The sequence below is a fragment of the Rana temporaria genome, chromosome 8, assembly GCF_905171775.1.
Source record: "Rana temporaria chromosome 8, aRanTem1.1, whole genome shotgun sequence".
NCBI classification, from domain to species: domain Eukaryota; kingdom Metazoa; phylum Chordata; class Amphibia; order Anura; family Ranidae; genus Rana; species Rana temporaria.
Window position 1 is genome coordinate 158,890,399 of NC_053496.1, and position 24,959 is coordinate 158,915,357.

Below are 24,959 nucleotides of genomic sequence, written 5' to 3' on the forward strand. Positions count from 1 at the left end.
TTCAGGTCCACTTTAAAGCATTAGACTAGCCTTTCTCAACCTTTTGAACCAAGAGGAACCCTTGAAGTAAACTTCAGGGCTTGGGGAACCCCTTCTAAAACCAATTTGATGGAGATCAGTGGGACAAATTACCCTTTTGCCATGGTGGTCATAGCGCCTCCCTTTTAGACCACTAAAAAGACTATTAGCCAGATTCAGGTAGAGTTACGCCGGCGTATCAGTGGATACGCCGTCGTAACTCCGAATCTGCGCCGTCGTATATTTAAGCGTATTCTCAAATTGAGATACGCTTAAATGTTGCCAAGATACGACCGCCTGCGCCGTCGTATCTTAGCTGTCTATTTACGATGGCCGCTAGGGGCGTGTACGCTGATTTATGCCTAGAATGTGTAAATCAGCGAGATACGCCTATTCACGAACGCAGTAAAGATACGCCGTTTACGTAAGGCGTTTTCAGGCGTAAAGATAAACCACCAAAAAGATGGCACAGCCAATGTTAAGTATGGACGTCGGAAGCACGTAGAATTTTTAAATTTTTACGTCGTTTGCGTAAGTCGTCCGTGAATGGGGCTGGCCGTAATTTACGTACACGTCGAAAGCAATGAGTCTTTGCGGCGTAATTTGGAGCATGCGCACTGGGTTACGTCCGACGGCGCATGCGCCGTTCGTTAAAAACGTAATTTACATGGGGTCATACTTTATTTACATAAAACACGCCCACCTCTTCACAATTTGAATTAGACACGCTTACGCCAGCACTTTTACGCTACGCCGCCGCAACTTACGGAGCAAGTGCTTTGTGAATACGGCACTTGCCTCTCTAACTTGCGGCGGTGTAACGTAAATGACAAACGATACGCCCGCACAAAGTTAAGCCGACGTACGTGAATCTGGCTATATAAGTGTAATGCAGTTTGCTCTGCCAATTGGCATAGGCTCCAGAATTATGCAAGCACCATCAAATGGGTAGTCAATCAATCAGCCACAGCGCAGGGAACCCCAAGAAAACTCTGGAGGCATCCTAAGGTTCCAGGGAACCCTGGTTGAGAAAGGCTGCATTAGACACATTTCAAAAATACACTTTTTTAATCATCTGAACACATCATGCATGCAAAGGTCCTGCCCAATTCCTTATCACCATACTAATGTGTATAATATTATATAATATATAAAAATTATTTAGTGTGTATATGAGAAAAGGCTTGCTGCTACACAGAATAAAAATGATTAAACAATCACACAATGAACAATTAACAAAAAATAAATTAAAAAAAAACACGTCTCTGATATTCTACTAACATATGCAAAATTAACCATATTAATAAGACATTGCATATACTTTTTTTTCCCCCCCTCTGCAGCCTTTTTCTCTGTTAGCTGCCAATATTCTTCTAGGGAACTACTGAACAGGAAGAAATCTGTTCATTAACCCATATTGCTTTTTACATCACCACTCTCAGTTGATCAGGTTTGGGAAGTTCCAGTATACTTAAAGACATAGTGCCACCTTGTGAAAATGATAGTGTCTGGGTAAATTCCCACCCCACTGATACTCACCTTGGCAAGTGGGGGGGGGGGGCATTTTACACAGACACTCTGTTCTAAATAGTTAAAGACCAAACTCCGGGCAAAAAATAGGATTTTGTGTACTCACTGTAAATCCTTTTCTCTGTTGTCCATGGACGGACACAGCCTTCTCACGTCTTGACAAGTGGGTTATGTTCCTATTCATAGGAGAGGATGAACAGGAACATAACCCACTTGTCAAGACTTGAGAAGGCTGTGTCCGTCCATGGACAATAAGAGAAAAAAAAGTTTCCCCATGCAGTGGGGCTGTGCCTACACTACACGGGTCATCTGCTATTTTTTGTCTAGGGCAGGGGGGTCTACAAATTTTCCAAGCAAAGTGCCAGTTTACTGTCATTCAGGTTTTAGGGGGGGGGGGGGCAGACTGTGGCCAGTGGGAGTAGAAAAAATGCTCCAACATCAGTACTCCATCACTGGCTTTAACAAAAAAAATAGTACCCCATTGTTGGCATCAATGGAAGATTAGTGCCGATTGATGGTGTCCCATCATTGGAGTCAATTGGTTAAATAGCGCCCCAAGAACCAGATAAAGGCAAGCAAAGGGTCGCATCTGGCAGTTGCGAGACCACTGGTCTAGGGGATTGGATAACGGACATATACTTATTTATTCCTCCGAGAAGTCCCTATGGCTCCTAGCCCCACCTTCCCAATGGTCTGGTGGTTATGTGTGGTGGACTGTTCTCGATATCATCTATCCCACAGTCCTGCTCTGAATGTGAAGATGTAAGGAACAGTCCACCACTGGATCATGGGTGTGTGTGTTGTAGATTCACACTGAAGGCATCAAAACTATGAATTAACACATGTGGAATTATACATAACAAAAAAGTGTGAAACAACTGAAAATATATTTCATATTCTAGGTTCTTCAAAGTAGCCACCATTTGCAGCAGACACATCTCTAGAACTGGTAAGAGGAGACTGTGTGAATCAGGCCTTCATGGTAGAATATCTGCTAGGAAACCACTGCTAAAGAAAGGAAACAAGCAGAAGAGACTTGTTTAGGCTAAAGAACACAAGGGATGGACATTAGACCAGTGGAAATCTGTGCTTTAGTCTGATGAGTCCAAACTTGAGATCTTTGGTTCCAACCCCCGTGTCTTTGTGCGACGCAGAAAAGGTGAACGGATGGACTCTACATGCCTGGTTCCCACTGTGAAGCATGGAGGAGGAGGTGTGATGGTGTGGGGGTGCTTTGCTGGTGACACTGTTGGGGATTTAATCAAAATTGAAGGCATACTGAACCAGCATGGCTACCACAGCATCTTTCAGCGGCATGCTATTCCATCCAGTTTGCGTTTAGTTGGACCATCATTTATTTTTCAACAGGACAATGACCCCAAACACACCTCCAGGCTGTGTAAGGGCTATATGACCAAGAAGGAGAGTGATGGGGTGCTGCGCCAGGTGACTACCTCTTGAAGCTCATCAAGAGAATGTCAAGAGTGTGCCAAGCAGTAATCAAAGCAAAAGGTGGCTACTTTGAAGAACCTAGAATATGAAATATATTTTCAGTTGTTTCACACTTTTTTGTTATGTAGAATTCCACATGTGTTCATTCATAGTTTTGATGCCTTCAGTGTGAATCTACAATTTTCATAGTCATGAAAACTCTTTGAATGAGAAGGTGTGTCCAAACTTTTGGTCTGTACTGTGTGTGCGTTTGCGTGTATGTATGTATGTATGTATGTATGTATGTATGTATGTATGTATGTATGTATGTATGTATGTATGTATGTGATATATAGATATATATATATATATATATATATATATATATATATATATATATATATGTGTAATAAATACATACATTATATATATATATATATATATATATATATATATATATATATATATATATATATATATATACACACACATACACACACACACACACACATACACACACTTTCTACTCCCCTCTAGACAAAATAAGCTGTTCACCCGTGCAGTGTCGGTACAGCCCCACTACATAGGAAAAAAGTGTTTTTGCCCGGAGTTGGGCTTTAAGGTGACGATATATCTTTAACAAACTGGTAAAATACTTTTTTTTTATAGCCAGTATATAAAACAGAGACCCAATTGTCTTTTAAAATTTAGGTTTACTGGTGTTTATGGTACTTGGGTACACATTTATAAAGCAGTGACTGTGACATTCACTGAAGGTGGTTTTAACCTTCACAGACGAATGATTTATACATATGCCTCATACATGATGCGAGTTGCTTTTAATAACCTGTTCGCAATTTAAAGACAGAAACTCAGTAAGATCCGTATTGCTGCCTGTAGATTGGACTGAACTTCTTGCATGCAGCAATACAATTAACTTGCTCTCCAAGCCATTAAAACATTTCATATTTAAGAGCGCAAGGATACAGTCCCTTCCTGGGAAGAGGATCTTGTGACATATCATTTCTCCCATAATGCACCCCACGGACCACAAGTCCACTATCAGTGTGACAGCACAAGGTGAAGGGGAGGGGGGGGAAAAAGATGGTGGTAGGAGAAAAAAAAGCAGAAGCGAGAGAGAAAGAGGTGTCAGTGAATACGAGTGAACAGCCAAGTGCAGGCAGAACCTGGAAAAGGTGAGAGGTCAGCATGAAAAAAAAAAGACAAGAGGAGCCCAGGGCAGTGCAGAGTGGTTAAGTGATCATTAAAGTGCACCTGTCTTTCAGTAGTAAACCTAATAGAAAGGTGAATCGCTGTTTTGTTCCCTATTACTTAGTATTAGAAACCTCTAAAAATAAACTCAAACATTTATACCTTTATTATTCTCAGCATTATAAAACAGTTTTAAAAAAAATACACATTTCAAGTAAATAATAGTGTGTACTGCTGTTAAAAAAGAGAAGCTGGGGCTTAAAAAAAGAAAAAGAAAAAAAACATTTCTCAACTAGGTGAATACAGCAATGATCCAATGCTGCATCTGTCCCCTGCCACTTCTGAGAACGGAGTGATCAATAACAGCTGATCATTCGGTTTTCAGCCTTCAGTAAGCAGAAAGCTGGGGGGCTGTGAGCGGTGGGCTCAGGCTCCTAGCAGCTCACTGAGGCTGAGCCAGCTACCAGGCCAGTCACCTGAACCACCAAAAATGCTTTGGCTATACTTCAATACAGAACTAAACCCAAGAACAAAAATGTCATATAGTCCAGCTTACCGGTCCTTAGATGTGGCAGCTACATTCATTTTATTACTTTAGGCTAGGAACATTTCAGCAAGTACAGAAAATACCTGTTGATCTTGCTTAAAATGCAATGTCCTTGTCACTACCTGTAAACAGAATATGAAACAATATTATCTTCTTTACATAAACTACCGTATTTGCTGGTGTATAAGACGACCCCCTAATTTTACAGTTTTTTTAAAGCGGATGTTCCGCCAAAAAAAATTATTAAAAGCCAGCAGCTACAAATACTGCAGCTGCTGACTTTTAATATTAGGACACTTACCTGTCCTGGAGTCCAGCGCCGTCCGCAGCAGAGGAAGAGCTATCGCTCGTCACCCTGCTGCTCCCCCCTCCATCCACGCTGAGGGAACCAGGAAGTGAAGCGCTCCGGCTTCACTGCCTGGTTCCCTGCGCCCGCCGATTGGCTCCCGCTGTGTGCTGGGAGCCGAGTGTTCCCAGCACACAACGGGGGGGGGGGGGGGGGGCGACGGAATGCCCGTCTTTTGCCCGTGAATGCCGGGCCGGAAGTGGGTGCAAATACCTGTCTTTAGACAGGTATCTGCACCCCCCTCCCCCTGAAAGGTGTCAAATGTGACACCGGAGGGGGGGAGGGTGCCGATCAGCGCGACTTCACTTTAGGGTGGAGAACCGCTTTAAAGATTTTTTGCCTGTACTCACCGTATAAGATGACTCCCCTTCCGACGCTTCATATTTCTTCCTTCTGGTGCCATATTCTTCTTCCTTCTTGCTGGAGCCAATCACGGCAAGCAATGTATTCTATTAATGAATACAAAGCCTGCTTGGATTGGCAGAGGCTGTAACATCATCAGCCCACGCCTCTCTGACTCTCAAAACCAATCCGAGCAGGCTACTGTATGTAGCCTGCTCCGATTGGCAGAGGTTGTTACTCCAATCCAAGCAGGATCTGTATTCATTTGAATACATCACCCACTGGGATTGGCTAAGCGGTATATACTGTATGTAGCCGAAGCTACATACAGTATTACTGCACATCCAGCAGGCATCCGAGCAGCTGACCCGGCGTATAAGACGACCCCTGCTTTTTGGCCAGTTTTTTTAAGTGTAAAAGGTAGTCTTATACGCCAGAAAAAACAGTATTAATCACATCATCCCCTATGTAAGAAAAAATAGGATTTTTGTACTCACCGTAAAATCCATTTCTCCGAGTTCATAGACGGACACAGCCTTCTTTGACATTAGGGTTATGCTTCTTCCTACCAAGCATAACCCTAATGTCAATGAAGGCTGTGTCCGTCTATGAACGGAAGAGAAAATAGGATTTTTGTACTCACCGTAAAATCCATTTCTCTGAGTTCATAGACGGACACAGCCTTCATTGACATTAGGGTTATGCTTGGTAGGAAGAAGCATAACCCGAATGTCAAAGAAGGCTGTGTCCGTCTATGAACGGAAGAGAAATGGACCAGGCATGTTTAAAATCAGCCATTGCCCACTCTCTAGATGCAGTACAGGGAGTGGAAGCAGCCAACGAGAAACAAGAATGTTACATACAGAGAAGACGGTGAAAAATGAATGAAAAATAAAGTGTTTAAAATGGAACAGAACGCAGAGAGCACAACTCTGGACTGTAAAGCTGCAATAGATTAACATTTTTGCTTTTGGGTTTAGATGCACTTTAAGATTAAGAGAACATGGAGAAGCCCTAATAAATCTGGTGACTACTTAAGCTAAATCATCTGTGTGCAAAAAATGATATATGGAATATACTGTGCTGTACATTAAGTGAACACAAAAATGAGCTGCCGACACAGCAAAAACTAGTACGTTAATATGAAAAAAGTGTAGCGCTCATTTTTGTGCACAAGTCAGTTGACAATACATGTCAAACGTTGCAAACATACATACACATGAAATCTTAATTTCAGTGACACCAAGTGAGTGATCCATCAAAAAAAAATGTTGTAACAAATAAATCGGAACGAAGCAGTCCTCTATTGTGACCAAACACAAATAACAGTCCAAAAGTGTAGAAAAAACTGCAAGGTTAAAATTAAGAATTCCACATGGGTATGACCCACTTTGTGAAAGGATAGAGATACCACCATCGATATATGGAGCAGGCTTACCAGATGGTGTTGACTTGGTGAGGTGTATGCCACCCAAGTCAAAACAGGCTTATATAATCGGGTGGACCCATTCACACACACACATACACACTTTGTGATATACCCATGACAATCTTTCAAATGTGAGTGTTCATTTTTAATAAAATACTACCTTGTATGGCACAGGTGTCAAACACAAGGCCCGCGGGCCGAATCCGGCCCTCCAGGCCATTTCATGTGGCCCTGCAGATGTAGGAGAGCTCAAGCCCTCCCATGGTCCTCCTCTAGACCCTTACTTTCTGCTTTCAAGCAATGCATCCAACTTCTTTCCAGCAGCAGCATAAGGAAAGGGGGTGCACTGTGATGTAAGGCAGGGTGGGGGACTCAACTTCTGATGGTGGGGTGGCTCTTGACATCCAATGTAAAGGGAAGGGGATGCACTGGACATCTAATTTTACAAATGCAACCGGCCCTTTTGAGGGCAATCATAATGCTGATGCGGCCCACAATGAAATAGAGTTTGACACCCCTGTTGTACAGTATCACACTATGAGTTGTTTCCCTCCATTTACGCATGTTATGTGGTTACCGTATCTCTGGCTCCAACAAAAAATGTACATGTATTTTTTCTTTCTTTTTTTTTGTGTATTTTGTGCGTGTACTCGAGAGAGGAGCCGGACTGCAGGAGTTGGGAGTAGGCAGGCCTCCCCCAGAGGCAATCTGCCACCTTTCTCCATGCTCCGGGTGGCAATGGCGGGTGCGTGAGGGGGTCCTTCCACACAGCCCGCCCTACCTGCTCCGCTTTGAAGCCCAACGGGGCAGAGGGACTCCCTATAAGGGAGTGAGAGGCTCTAGCCTGCTCAACCAGCCCCGTTAGTCCTTCGCCTCTCTTTTTAGAGACCGCGTGGTCAAAGTGCGTGCATGTTAACCCAATTTCGAGTGCGTGTAAGTGTGGTGGTTTTTGTGGGAGGGGGGTGGGCGTACTAAGCGCAGGCTTACCTCGCATAGCACACCCCACCGGGAGCCGGGCTGAGACCACCAAACTCAATTCACATGTAGCCAAGACCGCAAAGGTGAATGGCTTGTCAGCGCAGTGCCAATCGCGTTGAGCCACCGCAGCTCCCTCTTACATGTATTTTACACTTCCTGGTGTTTATTGGAATTTGCGGTGCCAACGGATATGTGGATTCGGAAACAGCTGGATACATCTTGCTGACCGATTATATAAGCCTGTTTTGACTTGGGTGGTATATACCTCACCAAGTCAACACCATCTGGTAAGCCTCCTCTATAAATCTGTGAAAGGATAGAGACACCACCACCAAGTGGGTCGTATCCATGTGGAATTCTTCATTTCAACCTTGCAGTTTTTTCTACACTTTTGGACTGTTATTTGTGTTTGGTCACAATAGAGGACTGCTTCGTTACGATTTATTTGGTACAATTTTTTTTTCACGGATCACACTTAGTCACTGAAGTTAAGATTTCATGTATATGTATGTTTGCAACATTTGACATGTGTTGTCAACTAAATCATCTGTGTGGAATAAAATGGTGACAGCAGTATTTATATTACTCATAAGTTCATCTTTAGGAACAGGTTACATGTTCCACCCGTATGCAGGATAACATACTCCAGCAGCTCACCCCTCTACTCCATGACAACATATGGGGCGGGGGGCTCATCCTTTAAAGATGTTCTTTAAATGCACATAAGTGCAGGAGTGAATGAGGCATAACACACAAACACACTCCTACATTGTAACACACTGCTTGCTACAAAACTACAGGTGCACTTTAACACGATTGCAATGCCAACGAAAGTACTGCCATTTCTGCTGGCAGGTAAAGGGTTAAAAGGGTAAATCAGTCCCAATGCTGCTGGCATCGCACAGCATTTCAAGGCCAATTCCACCCAAATCTCATGCCTCACTTTTGGGTGGACATTGGTGGATTACCACCTACCTAACATTTGGGTACTTAACTCTCCCAATGTAATCTCAGATATGATAAAGGAGCTTCCCACACCTACAATTAGATCCCCATTAGAATGTGCAGACCAAGAAACTCTAGTAGCGAGAACTCTCTACCTGTGTAAATGGAAGAAGCCCCGTGGGCAACTCAGCCCACCAATGTCCACCTAAATCTGAAATAGGAGCTTTGGGTGGCCAATTAGGTCCTTTGAGGGCTAGAAATACAGCTCTGTCAAAAACACATTGCAGACACGTATGCCATTTCATGACGTTTCGTAAAGTGTATGTACAACCAAAAGACGTCGTTTTGGATGGATCCCAGATGTGTTAGAACTTGTGTTGGGTTTTTATCGCTGCAGAGGAGATTCGTCCACATTATCGGTTCAGATGACCATTTTAACCCAGACAACGGGAAATCCAATGTTGTAAAGTCACCAGAGCAGAAGGTAAAGGGAAATCATCTAATGGGATCACTGGTTTCAATGACAACAGTCTATGAGAGTAATGCCCTCACATTGTAGAGATTTCATTCACTTCTTGTGGCTTTTCCAGAACAGAAATGACAAAAAAACTCCTCAAAAGTAATGCAGACAGCAAACAAATAATTATATACAGTCTCCGCTGTACATACACTTTTGAAAGGCTGCATGGTGCCCTCAAAAAGGCAAATTTAGGCAAAGAAAGCTAATAAACATTGATTACTGAAGAAAAAAGCTGGCACTAAACGACCTGGCTACAGAACTGCGCTTAAAGCGGGGGTTCACCCTAAAATCTAATTTCCAATATTAGAGCCAGCATACGAAGGACATTTACTTTCGGCATGTCTTTTTTTTTTTCTCCGTACATACCTTTATATTCTGATTTTGTCCAGGGCTTCTGCGTTCTGATGACTGCGGGACTGGGCGTTTCTATCCCTGCCTCAGGGTTCCGATGACTGCGGGACTGGGCGTTCCTATCCCTGCCTCAGGGTTCCGATGACTGCGGGACTGGGCGTTCCTATCCCTGCCTCAGGGTTCCGATGACTGCGGGACTGGGCGTTCCTATCCCTGCCTCAGGGTTCCGATGACTGCGGGACTGGGCGTTCCTATCCCTGCCTCAGGGTTCCGATGACTGCGGGACTGGGCGTTCCTATCCCTGCCTCAGGGTTCCGATGACTGCGGGACTGGGCGTTCCTATCCCTGCCTCAGGGTTCCGATGACTGCGGGACTGGGCGTTCCTATCCCTGCCTCAGGGTTCCGATGACTGCGGGACTGGGCGTTCCTATCCCTGCCTCAGGGTTCCGATGACTGCGGGACTGGGCGTTCCCATCCTTCGGTTCCCAGACGAAGACACGTGATCCCGTGTCGTAACGCGTAGGGATTGGACGGACGTACACCTGGAGTGACGTAAGCCCGCGCTGAGGACGCCGCTCGTTTGTTTTTATCACTGCACGATTTAGTTTGATTTGATGTAAGCACAGGTTTTTCTGCAATAAATGACCCCCGAGTCTTACTGTATTTCACGATTGGAGCCCCCTTCTTTTGCTCTCTCTCTTTCCACCCGGGCTCTATTACCTTTTGGATTGGCCGAGGAGACGTTCCATCAGTGTAAAGGAAGGATTGACCGAGATCATTCATAAGAGCACTGCCAGTAAGGATTATATCAGATGCACTTTATCACTGGCCTGGAGGTAAGAGTCCTGTGAGCCCAGTGTGGGATATGATATTCATCTGTCAATTACTGTTACCTGGTTAAGTGGATATTCAGCAATACCAGCATTTCCATCTGGCAGCCTATCTATTGATTTTTAAGATTTTTGCACTGCATCACTTTACTCGTTTATGGGACTTTTTTGCACTGCATTGCTTATTTTATGTACTTGTGCAACTTTATATATTGAGCTTGTGAGCTCTCTGATTATCATTATCATAATTTATGATTATTTTTCTTTATTTACACATCATTATTATTCACTGATCACTTGGAATTTATATATTATATTATATATTTTATTTAGATTCCTTTTGTCTATGTTTACACTTACCATGTCTGTGTGATACGTTGGGCAGAATCCCATTTATTATTTATCTCTGTATTTGTGTATTGTAAACACGATTAGGTTTTGCTGCACTGTATTTATTTTTTTCTGGTTATTTCACATTGAGGGTTCCATATTAGCGCATAAGCACTCGTCACTCTATCCTTCGGTTCGATGATTGACGGCTTGTGAAACAGGTCCCCTGTCGCACAACGCGCGTCACCAGATTTCCGGATATAGTCGAGCTGCGAGTCGGCACTATACGACGCCTGCGCCCGCCGTGTAGAGCTGACTGGGCGGGCGCCGTATAGTGCCGATTTGCAGCTCGGCTATTTCCGGAAATCTGGTGACGCGCGTTGTGCGACAGGGGAACTGTTTCACAATCCATCAATCATCGAACCGAAGGATAGGAACGCCCAGTCCCGCGGTCATCGGAACGCGGAAGCCCTGGACAAAATCAGAATATAAAAAGGTATGTACAGAGAAAAAACAAAAAACAAAAACATGACCTTCCGAAAGTAAATGTCCTTAGTATGCTAGATGTAATGTTAAAAAAATTTTTTTGGGGTGAACCCCCGCTTTAATGAGTCCCCCAGCCAACAGATCTCATGTATGCAAGTATATTAAAATAGGTCTTGTCTGTGTTGCCTGGTGCACCCAATCAGATCTCTAATACTTGACAGCGTTGGCTTAGTGAGGGCAATAAAGCAATTTGTTCCTTCAACTGCTTTTCTGACAGGAGGGTGTGAGCTTACCCCAGCATGTGTCCTTTCTTGTACTCTAGCTCTTAAGATCTGTACACCTTACACCTGTTTAGCTCCATGTCACCCCCCCCCCCCCACTTGTCTCTTAACTTATAGGTGCAACTCTCAACAGAAAGCCATTACTTAGAAAGTTACAATTTAGTAACTAGGCTCTTGGCATTCTGGTATGAACACTACTGGCTCTCTGTCTGCATCCTATGAAGACGTCCCTTTGAGGATAAAATATACCAAGCAGAAGGCACTGGGAGAAGATTTCACCTAAACGGATTGTAAAGTCAGAAGGTTTTTTTATCCTGACGCATTCTCTGCATTAAGGTAAAAAGCTTTCTGTGTGCAGCAGCCCCCCTAATACTTACCCGAGCCCCATCTCTGTCCACGAGCGTCTTAGCCGTCAGGGACTCTCCTTCGGATTGACCGTGCCACTGGCTCCCACTGCCGTCAATAAAAGTCAGTTAGCCAATCGGTAGAGAAAGGGGGTGGGGCCAAACCACAGCTCCGTGTCTGAATGGACAGAGGGAGCTGCAGTTTGGCTCGAGTGCCCCCATAGCAAGGGGCTTGCTGTGGAAGCACTCAACAGGAGGGAGGGGGCCAGGAGAAAACTAAGAGGGACCCGAGAAAAGGAGGATTGGGGCTGCTGTATGTAAAAGCAATTGCAGAGAGCAGGCAAGTATAACAGCTCTGAAAAGGACAGCCTATAGAGAAGTGCAGGCAACAGAGCTGTAGGCAGTGTGCATTATTTTGAAGGTGCCTAAAGCTGAAAAAAGAAAAAACTAATACAGCCACCTTATCCAATGATTGGTAAGCTGCAATGCATTACATTTTTGGTTTTGAGTTTAATACCGCTTTAAAGTGTTATTTTTGCCAGTTTGCAGATTATGAAAGGGAGTGGGGCACTCAGTGATGGAAAGGTGTCATGAATGTGACAGCTTCCATAAAGTGCTCTATTGCCAGCCTGGATTTAGCAGTCGGCCAGAAGACTACCTGGGCAAAAGCTGAATGTAATAAGGCCCCTTTCACACTGGGGTGGGAGGTGCGGTGGCGGTATAGCGCAGCTATTTTTAGCGCTGCTTTACCGTCAGATTTGCGGCGGTATTCCGCCACTATCGGTGCAGTTTTAACCCCCGCTAGCGGCCGGAAAAGGGTCAATACCGCCGGCAATGCGCCTCTGCGTATTACCGCGGTGTCCCATTGTTTTCAATAGGAAGGAGCGGTAAACACACCGCTCCTCTCACCGCTCCAAAGATGCTGCTAGCAGGACTTTTGGAGCGGTCCCGCCAGCACATCGCCTCAGTGTGAAAGCACTCGGGCTTTCACATTGAGACTGCAGGGCAGGAGTTTTTCTGGCGGTATATAGGCGCCATTTTTTAGCGCTAAGCCGCCTGAAAAACTCCTCAGTGTGAAAGGGGTCAGGGATATTGGCTGACATTACCCAAACATGGAATCGCTCAAATCTGGACAATGAGTCACATGGGATGCGGACCAGATAGAGACCTAGTTTCAAAGTTACCAGTCAGGCTCCACCTACATAATTCTATGGCCGCAGCATTGTCAATCAAATGCAAAGTGGGCCCTATGGGGAACTCCGTTCCCCATCAGGCCCAACTTATGTCTGTGTGATGGGCACAGTAGCTGAGAAGGGAGCTCAGAAATGGCACAGAGTATCTGGTATGGCTATGCTGACCTCAGTGTTGCACCCTTCTAAGACAGACTTATGTACCCATTTCCAACAGGCATGTGAAGCTGTCACAAACACAAAAAACGAAGTTACTTACTGGTAACGTTCTTTCCCGTAGTCTTTCAGGACAGCCACCTGAGAGACCTTGGCTCCTCCCCTCTGTTGGAAACACCGCGCCAGCCCATAAATTTCCTCCTCCCCTGCTGGTCCTCAGTTCTTTTAGAGCACCTCCAGTTGCTGGGGAGACACAAGAAAACATGATACACATCGTTAACCATATCACAATTCCTGTAAGGAAATCTTATACATACCTTTGGGTGGGTTACCCGGCTGTCCTGAAAGACTACGGGAAAGAACGTTACCAGTAAGTAACTTCGTTTTTCCCCTAATCGTCTTTCAGGACAGCCACCTGAGAGGATAACCGAGCACTTACCCTAGGGCGGGACCACAGCTTGTAAGACCTTACGTCCAAAGGTCTGATCCTTAGCTGACCAAAGATCCACCCTATAGTGTCTTACGAAGGTGGCAAAACTGGACCATGTCGCCGCTTTACAGATCTGCTCCGGCGTTGCTCCAGCTCTTTCTGCCTGTGAGGCTGCCATAGACCTTGTGGAGTGCGCTTTGATACCCTCTGGGATCGGTATGCCTCCTAAACTGTAAGCTTTTTCAATGGCTTCTTTTAACCATCTAGCTATAGTGCGTCTGGTAGCTCTATGTCCTTGTCTAGCTCCAGAATGCAAAATAAATAAAGAGTCCGTTTTCCTTAAAGTTTTAGTCACTTCTAAATAATGCAAGACGCATCTCCTGACGTCTAAGCTATGGAATTTCACTTCCTGTTCTCTGGAAGGGTTCGGACAAAATGAAGGTAATATAATTTCTTGTTCTCTATGGAACCTTGAGATTACTTTAGGCAGGAATCCCGGATCCAATCTAAAAATTATACGATCTGCGAAGATCTGAAAAAAGGGGGGTCTGATCGATAGGGCCTCTAACTCACAGACCCGTCTTGCAGTGGTGATTGCCACCAAAAAGACTGCTTTTAGTGTCAGCGTCTTTAGATTGCAATCTTCCAAAGGCTCAAAAGGTTTGGCTGTCAAAGCTTGTAGTACCAAGGACAGGTCCCATTTCGGGAAGACCGAGGTTTGAATAGGTCTCTGTCGGCTCAAGGATCTGAAGAATCTGACTATCCATGGGTCAGATGCTAGCCTTTCCTCTAGGAACACTGACAGTGCGGATACTTGACCTTTTAGCGTACTAAGGCTTAGTCCTTTTTCTACTCCCTTTTGTAAAAACTCTAGGACGGCCACTGAACTCTGTGTATTAAAGGAGTTTTCTGTGCACCATTTGCCAAAGCACTTCCATACCTTTTCATAAATTTTGCGTGTCTCTAACTTTCTACTTTTCAGTAGAGTCGCAATTAAGTGGTTTGAGAAACCCTTTGCTTTCAGCAGTTGCTCCTCAGAAACCACGCGGCCAAGTTCCACTTTTCCACTTGGGGGCAGTATACTGGGCCTTGGGAGAGTAGATCCTCCTGGACTGGCAACAACCAGGGGGGTTCTATAGCTAGCTCTTTCAGTAAAGAGAACCATGGTCTCCTGGGCCAGTGAGGTGCTATGAGAATCAGGTTGGTGTTCTCTGCACGCAGTTTTCGTAACACTTGTGGAATTAATACGGGTGGAGGAAAGGCATAACATGTCCTGAAAGTCCACCTTTGTGCTAAAGCATCCACTCCTATTGCTCCGTCCTCTCTGTTTAGTGAGAAGAAGGTCTTGACCTTTTTGTTCTTCTTGGATGCGAATAAATCCACTTGAGGTGTTCCCCATTTTAGTGTGATCTGCCTGAACACCTCCTGATTTAGTTCCCAGTCGCTTTCCTTCAGCTGAGTTCTGCTGAGGAAATCCGCTACTGTGTTTAAATCCCCTTTTAGGTGGATTGCTGATAGCGAGAGAATATTCCTTTCTCCCCATGTCAGGACTTCTTTCGCTAATGCCCACAGGGTTCCGCTCCTTGTTCCACCCTGCTTGTTTACATAGGCAATAACTGAAGCGTTGTCGGATCTTATTTGAACATGATGTCCCTTCAGTTGTCCCTGGAAGAATTGAAGTGCAAGCCCCACTGCCTTCAACTCTTTCCAATTGGAGGATCTCCTCCTCTCTTCCCCTTTCCAAATCCCTTGTGTTACTTGGGAGCCTAGATGTGCTCCCCATCCTATCCCACTTGCGTCCGTGGTAAGGATTTGGGAAATGGGAAGTGTCCACAGCCGACCTATGGTCAAGTTTTCCACCGTCCTCCACCACCAAAGGGTTCTTTTTACCTGTGTCGGTATTCGAACCTGGGTGTCTAAGGACTCCTGCCTGTGGTCCCAAACCTCTAGAAGGAACATTTGCAGTGGTCGGAAATGTAAGGCTGCCCATTGAACAGCTGGGATTGCCGATGTTAGCAGCCCCAGTGTTGACATGATCTGTCTGATGGTACATGGTGAATTCACCTGAATTGCCTTTGTTTCTTTTTGGATCTTTTCTATCTTTTCTTTGGGTAGAAAAATCCTTTGCTGTACAGAGTCTATCACGTACCCCAAGTATGTTATCTGTTGTGTGGGCTTTAGATTTGATTTTTCCACATTTATTAACCACCCTAGATCTTTCAAAAAGATCTGTGTGGTCTCGAGGTTCTTTTGCAACCTCTCTGGGGTTTCTGCGAACAGCAGCAGCTCGTCCAGATATGCAATGATGGAAATGCCTTGGACTCGCAAGGGTGCCAGGGCTTCCGCCAGAATCTTGGTGAAGATTCTGGGTGAGGAAGAGAGGCCGAAGGGTAAGGCCTGGAATTGTAAATGTAAGGTTCTGTTTCCCGTCTCTATCGCCAATCTCAGGAACTGTTGGTGGTCCCTGTGTATTGGAACGTGTAAGTAGGCGTCCTTTAGATCTAAGGAGACCAGGAAACAGTTTGGAGGTAGTAGGGCTTTCACTGAGTAAATTGAGTCCATTCTGAACCTCTTGTAGGTTATGGATAGGTTGAGGGGTTTTAGGTTTAAGATTGGTCTGACCTTCCCCGTGGGTTTTAGTACTCCAAAAATGTGGGAGTAGAACCCAAGTCCCCTCTCTTTTTTGGGGACCTCCACTACTACCTCTTGTTTCTTGAGATCCTCCAGGGCTCTCATTAACCCTTCGGCCTTTCTTCTGTCCTTCGGAAGTTTTGTTAAATAAAACTTTTTTGGGGGTGTTCTGGAGAATTCTCGATGATAACCTTCCTTTATGATCCTCAATATGAATCGATTGGAAGTCACCTTTTCCCACTGAGGGAGGAAGTCCCCCAGTCTTCCTCCCACTGTGAGCAATCTGTCATTTCTTATCATAGGCTTGTTCAGGAGCACGAAAAATAGCTCCTGCTTTGCCTTTCCCTCTCTGGGCCCAGGGTCTTTTCTGATTGTCTACCTTGGGTGTGAAGCGGGGGCCCTTAGGTACCCAATTAAATTTGTTCTGTTTCTTTTTGGTCTGCTGTGGCTGACTCCAGGGTGCTTTGCGTTTCAGCGGAAACGCTTTTTTCTTGTCCGCTGTACGGTCCAGCACTTTTTCTAATCCCGGCCCAAAGAGCAGGTCCCCTGTGAATGGGATGCCGCATAATTTGGTTTTAGACGCGCAGTCCCCCTGCCACGTCTTTAACCATAAGGCCCTCCTGGTTGAGTTAGCTAATGCAGACGATCTAGCTGCCATCCGTACCAGTTCAGCTGAAGCGTCTGCAATATAAGCTATGCCTCTCAACAATGTGGGAAATGAGGCTAGGATTTGGTCTTTTGCCGTCTCCTCCTCAATGTGCTCCTGAATCTGGTTCAGCCAAAATTCCATGTTCCTGGCTACCACGGTGACTGCCATTGCTGGTTTTAAACTACCCAGCGTGGAGTCCCAGGACTTTTTTAGTAATGAATCCATTTTCTTATCCATTGGTTCGGATAGAATGCCCATGTCCTCAAAAGCTAGGTCTGTGTGCCTTGAAACTTGAGAAAAGGCAGCATCCAGCTTTGGTGTCTTATTCCAAATTGAGGATGGGTCATCCGAAAATGGGAATCGTCTTTTCAAAGCTTTGGAAAAGAATGGTTTCCTTTCTGGTTCCTGCCATTCTTTTTTAATTGCTTCGATCAAGACATCATGGACTGGGAAATTTTTACTTTCCTGGTCGCCTAAACCCTCATACATTTGGTCATGCAATGATAATGGTTTTTTCTCTGTTTGAATACCCAGAGTGGCATAAATAGCTTCCAATAAGTGGTCTACATCCTCCAAGGAGAGCTTGTAGCGGGAGGGCTTCCTGGAATCACCTTCCCGAGCCTCCTCCTCTGATTCCTGTGAACCGGACACTGCGCTGTCAGGTTCCTCTTCTAGCTCCTCACTAGGAACTCTTGAAGGGCCTGCACTAGTGGAAGGTCTTACTCCTGGGACTAATGTTGTTGCCTGTACAGGAGGAGCTGACTGAAGCTGCGGGATCTGGAAGTTTTCAAAAAATGTTTTGAATGACCCAAAGGTATTAGAAAGTTCTTTCACTGATGATGCCAAATCACTTTGTTCCGCAGTGTGCTCCTGTACTAACTTATCAATACAGTCGCTACAAATAGCCTTTTTCCATGACTCCCTAAGTGTGACTTTACAGGATGGACATCTTTTCTTTGTACTGTGGGTATTCTTGTCTTTGTCAGTTTTCTGAAAGACACAAGCGAAAATATATACCCCATGATTAGTACCGTAGCCTTCCCCCTGCTCACGGCAGGTGCGCAGTGTCTTCATATGGGCTTACCACACTAGGGGCCCTATGAATCACCCTCTGACACTGAGGGGTTAACCCACCTCCCCCTCCCTATTACCCTGGGGGGTGTAGAGGGATGGTAGGCTATTTTTTAGGAGAGGGGAAATCCACCCTAGGTTCCCCTTACCTTGCTGTGGCTGGAGCTGGTCTCTGCTGGAGCAACATCTTTCCCCTCTGCTTCCGACATGTCTGTGTCACCAGCGCCGCGTGTGCTGTCTCTACAGCGTCTATGCAGCTCCCTCCAGCCATTGCCTGGCTCCGTTTTTGAGTTTCGCGCCCGGAACCGGAAGCCGCGAACCCGGAAGTACCCGCCCCCGTGCCTGAATGACGTCACCCGCCATCGGCTCCGAGCGGTCCTAGTACACAGCGTGGCTTGCGCGTCTGGAATCCCCATTCCTCCGGCAGCCACACACGCTGGTCTAGGACGCTGGCTGTACCTCCTCACACCGCACTCGGTGCATACAAAAACCGGAGCCCCCCCGACTTACACCTGCGCTCAGGGATGTGAGGGTGGCTGTCTTTCAGGTTAGTACCTGTCTCTTTTGTCCAGAGAGCCCCTGCTCCCTTTCAGGACCGTCTTGCCTGAGCCTCCCTTGGCTCTCCTGGCTTGTTCCTATGGTGTCTCCCCTCTGGAGGAAACACAAATAACTGTGGACCAGCAGGGGAGGAGGAAATTTATGGGCTGGCGCGGTGTTTCCAACAGAGGGGAGGAGCCAAGGTCTCTCAGGTGGCTGTCCTGAAAGACGATTAGGGGAAATGTCTATTAATTTCCCCCAGTGCGTCTGCGCGGCCTCAAAATGTCCTCAGTTTTCTAGGATAAATGACACAACAGAAGATAAGTGCAGGGCATCATAGTCTTGGCCCCCCGCACTCACATTTGTAGGATATGAATTAATGCTGAGAGCACTGCTGAGGTTTTCATGTCAGCACTACGGACGAGCTCCGGCGTGCTCACATAGAACACGTGCAGAGCCCGCCAGGAAGTCGGCACCCGCGCTGCGCTAAATCACAGCCAGGCAGACATTGTCCGATGCTCGGCTGCAGAGATCGGGAAATGTCTGCCTGGCTGGTGCCGACTTCCTGGCGGGCTCTGCACGTGTTCAATGCGAACACGCCGGAGCTCATCCTTAGTCAGCACTGCACTCTGCATCGGGCATGACCACCCTCCACAGAGAGACGACTGAAGGGGACCCTGCATGTAACATGACCAGCCAGGAGACGAAAACAAAAAAACATACTGCTGAGGAGGGGGACCTCTAGGGGAAACAAGTTTGGAATCCAGAGTTGGGCTTTAAAGCTGAACCATAATTCTACTTTAAAGCAGATAATTGGGGGCACACATTCAAGTTATATTCCTATACTAAACTTGGCTCAACGTCCACTACTCAAACCCATAGACTGCATCTCCTCTTTAATCAAAAATGATTACCATATATTACAGATGCTTATTAAGTACCATATTGCACACTATGGACCTTAATTGCCTGCATATAACAGGACAATGATCTAAAACCTCATGGGATATATACATAAAGTAAATCTAGGTGTTAGATTTAAAGAAAAGTCTCCCAAGGAGGAAACAACCTGCTTACGCCAATGAGCTCCAATACATGAGTGCATATGTGAACACGAGTAGAAAGACTGACCGTTTTCTTTGTATCCCATGCCCAAGATCACTTCCGGAGCTCTGTAGTAACGGGTCACAACATATGGCGTCATCATGAAGCTTGTCCCTGCTGTCCGGGCAAGGCCAAAGTCGAGAATTTTTAGGGTGCAATCAGACTTCACTACAATGTTGCTTGGCTTTAAATCCTGTGAAGTACAGAAAATAAATTATTAACTGAAGACATTCAGAATTTCTCTGGGCCATGCTGAGAAAGCTAGAATCAAATATATATATGTGAAGCCACTAGGTACATGTAAAGGCTCCTGTGTGACAGTCTAGAGAGATCCAAATTCAGTTACTTTGTGATGTACAAAAAAACACACACACACACACACACACACGCGCACACACGCGCACACACACACATACAGCCGGGTGGGTGCTTCCTTCTTCCGAGTGGATGGTCAGGAACGTCTCTCAGAAGGACGGTGTTCGCGCATGCGCTACCACACAGCGGTGCGATCCAGATGCGCTCGTGTCACCCGGACACGGCGCATCTGTGATTGGCAGGAGGGCTCTGTGATTGGCCCTCCTAATCACATGATGGCAGTGTCCAATCACAGCCGTCATGTAATGTAAATAGAGAGCCGGTTGCTAGGCGATCGGCTCTCCTCACACGGAAGTTGTCAGTGAGGAGAGGAGAGCTGATCACCAGCCCTGTGTCCCCAAAATAGTGTCCCCGCACAGAAAAAAAAACCACCTGTCCCCAACATATGTCCCAGTAAAATCATATGTCCCAATGGATTATCTGCACACATATGTCCGTGATCACACAAACCAATTACTATACACTTAACGGGATTTTTTTTTTTTAACCAAAGACATGTAGCAGAATACATTTTGGCAAATTTATGACATTAGATTTTATTGGATTTCTTTTAAAATGGAAAGTAGAAAATATTTATTTTTTTCAAAATTTTCGCTCTTTTTTTGCTTATATCGCAAAAGATAAAAAACTGAGTCGTGAATAAATACCACCAAAAGAAAGCTCTACCGTGTTTCCCCAAAAATAAGACCTACCCCGATTTCCGGGAAGGGCTGCAATATAAGCCCTACCCCGAAAATAAGCCCTAGTGTAGAGTGCTTGTGTGTATATAGTGTATACACTACTCCGTTGTAGTAGTGTATAATGTAGACTGTGTGTGTCAATTGTGCCAAGTACCTTCAGAATACAGCCGCTCTGCGATCAGCTGATCTCCCGCTTCTTTCCAGCTGTCATCTGGGGATTTTACACCCCCTACAGTGCTCAGAGCAGGGAGGAGAGGCAGGCTAGGAACTGCACTCAGCTCATCTTCCAATCTCCGAGATGTCAGCGGGGGATCTCGGCCCTCCTCCCTGTGCAGAGCTCCGGCGGGCACAGCAAGTGGCGAGCTGCACTCAGCCAATCTCTTCCTCTCCAAGATGTCAGCGGTCGATCTCAGGCCCCCCCCTTCCTCTGCAGACCTCCGGCGTGTCGCAGGCGACACGTGGCACTACATCTCGGCATGCAGCAGTTTTGCATTGTGCGATACCAACATTCTACAAGCACTTTTACACAGGGGATTCATGACAGGCAGGTAGGGAGAGACACAGCACATGGCATCATAAGACATATGCTGAAAATCAGCCCTACTGTGTCTTTTGTTGTCAAAATTAATATAAGACCCGGGCTTATTTTCGGGGAAACACGGAATTAGTGTAGCATGACCGCGCAATTGTCATTGAAAGTGTGAGCGCTGAAAATTGGCCTGGGAAGGAAGGGGGTGAAAGTGCCCTATATTGAATTGGTTAATAAGTGCACTGGTATGACTCACCCGATGGATGATCCCTGCAGAATGTAGGTGCTTTATTCCACACAACATCTGGTAAAGCAAGTAGGACATACGCTCATGATCCAGCTCCATCTGTATCACCTGACACAAATTAGCATCCATAAGCTCCATCACGATGTACCTAGGAATGACAAAAGGTGCATCAGTGTGTGCGTGCGTTTGACAGTTACCCACACACAGCTAATGTGTAGGCTGAAGTCTAAATGCTTAGAAAATTCAGATCGAAAATTGGAAAAAAGACCTTATTCAGATAATTTATCATTCATGAGTGGTCTAAGGTTATTAGTGGTGTACCCCAAGGTTCGGTGTTGGGACCCTTACTTTTTACCCTAGTGATAAAATGATCTGGGATTACAAGTACCATTTCAGTGTTTGCAGATGACACCAAGCTATGTAGTAGAATAACGTCCTTACAGGAGGTCGCCAACTCCCACATTCCAGGGTTTATAACCCTCATTAATCTATCCAAAATGAACAAATGTTTTGCCTTTACAATTTAATCAGAAAGGGGTTGGAAACAATACAAATGGAACACAGTGTCCCAAGGTCAGACTCCAGGCTAGCCCCCCCCACGTCCAGTCTGAGGAGGTCTGGGTATGGCACTCTAAAGCTAAGCTGCAGAAAGGCCAATATGCATAGCTGGTATGTAGAGACCAGACAAAGCAGCAATGTGGTGAGGAATCTTTATTGCAGAAAAAAAAAGCTAGTAAAAATGTGGTTAGACTTTTTCCAGCGGAGTTAGGGCACAAGAAAAAGAAAACTAAGGTATGCTGGTAGGAGGAGTTTTTTTTTTTTAAAGCCAGCGTCCAAACCGTCTGAAGGAAGCAGTAAAAACTTGAAAGTGTATCCATCAAAGGACAGAAAGGCTTGCAACAGATGGAATGGCTCCATTGATTGCTGATAATACTTACAAGTCCTGGAATTCTTCCAGAGACTTCTGTGGTGTAAAGACATTTAGGAGCCCAATTATCTGAAACACACAAAAGCAAAAATGAAAAAGCTGATACAGTACACATCTTATCTTACATATATAAAAAAGTAAGATCTTGTGCTATTCTGTATACTACAGAGCCTTGAACTGAGTGATCAGCCCCAACCAGTCTCTCATAGCAAACGGCTATTCACAGCCCTAGTAAAGTCGATTTCCATGTTAAATTTGCCAAACTGACCCAAAGAACAATTTCAGAACTATAAGTAAAGAGAAATAAAGCCACTCTATATTCTAGGGAGTAAACGTGAATCAAATCTAGCAAAACATTGTAAATCTCAGTTTCAACATATATACCATAAGGCACTTAACACCCAAGTGCAGATACACTGTGTAACGGGAGGGCCCATGGAACCCAGAACCCCTTGGAAAGTATGGGATACCCTTGCTTCAGCTCTCCCTGCACCTCGTGTCTAAATCACCCTGTTTATATTAGGGACACAGGGTGAGCAAGAAAATAATGGACATTAAGAATAAATCTTGGATTACTTAAAATGGGACAGTATTCCACAATATCTCCCAGGATATATGCCATATTAGAAAGAGTGACTCATTCATACTGTTGGGACATATACTGTAAGGAGATGCTAATGTTAGCACCTCCAGCCACCTGTCTGTTATAATGTAAATGAGTCTAGGATAACTTCTAAGGGTCTTTGATTGTGGCTTGTGCCAATTGACCCTGTAATTGTGCGAAGGAGTTCTGTGTTGATTGGTGATAATGTTGATTGAGTCTTCTGAGCTACAAGACGGCAAGTCATCTTGAATGCTTAAAGGGATTACTTAATTAGCTCATGTTAATTAGGTCTGGTCACAAGTGTATTTTCAGAGTAATATGAGCAGGATATGTATGCACCTCCTCTTTTACTGTATATAAGCCTGTAGTCTTTCAATAAAGATTGATATTCCTGTTTGACCCTCAATACGAAGCTTTGTCTCGTATTTGGGGGAGAATCATTCGTATGGGTTATTTTAAGCGACTTTAATTCCTTTCATACACAGGGTGTCATTACACACTGTTATATAATGAGGCTCTCAAAAGGAAACAAGAGTTCATTAAAAAAAAAAAAAAAAATTGACCAATCCTCCACATAGATTTTAAAGAGGAAGTAAACCCTGATTTTTTTCTGTTTTTCAATTCTTAAAGGAGTTCTCTGACCTAAAACTTTTAACCCCCGCTGTGCCCGGGCTGTAAAACTATACAAAATAAACTGTCACTTACCTGCCTACGATACCCCGTTGTTCCGATATCGCCGTCCCGTTCTCCGGTCTCTTCCGCTTCCTGCGTGTCGGTGACTCATAGTGCGCTCAGCCTATCAGCGGCCGCGACGGGACATTGCTGCGGCCGCTGATAGGCTGAGCGCACTATGAGTCACCGACACACAGGAAGCGGAAGGGGCCCGGGACCGGAGAACGGGACGGCGATATCGGCACAACGGGGGATCGTAGGCAGGTAAGTGACAGTTTATTTTGTATAGTTTTACAGCCCGGGCACAGCGGGGGTTAAAAGTTTTAGGTCAGAGAACTCCTTTAAGTTGCACTAGCTCATTGCAATGCATAATATATATTACTCTTTCTAAAACTAAACCAGCAAATACCTTTTTTATGGCGTTTTTCTTCCGGGTAAGTGCTGTTACACCCCTTGGCAAACCTCTCCTACACAGTGACTACTGGCATACCTTTTGCACTCCTCTTCTGCATGAAATGACTTCACATAACCTCTGCACTCCTCTCCTGCAATGCAGTGCAAGGTGCTGTTGAGGTCCCAGTCCCAAGGATTGAGTTGGGGCAGGCCTCAGTGTCAACTTTTCCAAAATAAATCTATGTGTACTGCTGGCATTTGGCTTTCTGTGGCTTCTGAGATGTCCTACAGCAATGGATTCTGGACCCATGGCTACCAATGGGCACCTGCAGCAGTCTCATGTAACATGTTGTCAGTCTCTGTCTCCTACAGCATGCCCCTACAGAGGCGGCCGCCTAATTTGCCTGTGCTCGATCATTACTGCGGACTAACCAACTGGCTCCAGGGGCCATCTGTAAAAGGCACACAAGGCGGGCCGCAAGTCCATGTTGGCTCCTACAGACCGCGCAGCTCACCTGGTCTCTCTGCGTCTGGCCAGCTGCCCTTTTCGGCTCAGGAGTCGGAAACTATCCAGCTGCCCTATTTGTGAAGGGGAAGGAGGAGCTCCGGTGGATGGATCCCATCCTGGCACCTGCTGCAGCCTGGCCGACCGCCCAGAGAGAAAGTGAGTGCCCGGCTGTGCCACCCTCCTGTGTGCCTGGATAGGAGGAGTGGGGCCTTGTGTCTAAATTTTGCCTAAGGCCTCACAAAGCCTAGAGTCACCTCTGTACCCCTAGTATCCAACCAAATGTGTATCATGTTTCCAGTCTCTGAACGTTTGCTTTAGTAACTCTGTAGTCTCTA

The 24,959-nt window shown here is 45.5% G+C and overlaps 1 protein-coding gene across 3 annotated transcripts in view; it reads right to left on the minus strand.

Moving 5' to 3' along the window:
* Positions 1-24,959, minus strand: part of MAPK8 (mitogen-activated protein kinase 8) — a 74,482-nt gene that overhangs the window by 30,986 nt on the left and 18,537 nt on the right. For 2 of the 3 annotated variants that reach the window (XM_040321014.1, XM_040321016.1), the window contains exons 4-6: positions 22,458-22,516; positions 21,529-21,667; positions 19,716-19,881 (exon numbers count right to left, since the gene is read on the minus strand). In XM_040321014.1, the coding sequence (XP_040176948.1) occupies positions 19,716-19,881; positions 21,529-21,667; positions 22,458-22,516 (364 nt within the window). Of the gene's footprint in view, positions 1-3,966; positions 4,039-19,715; positions 19,882-21,528; positions 21,668-22,457; positions 22,517-24,959 lie in introns of all 3 variants that reach the window. The other variant, XM_040321015.1, reaches the window with a different exon arrangement.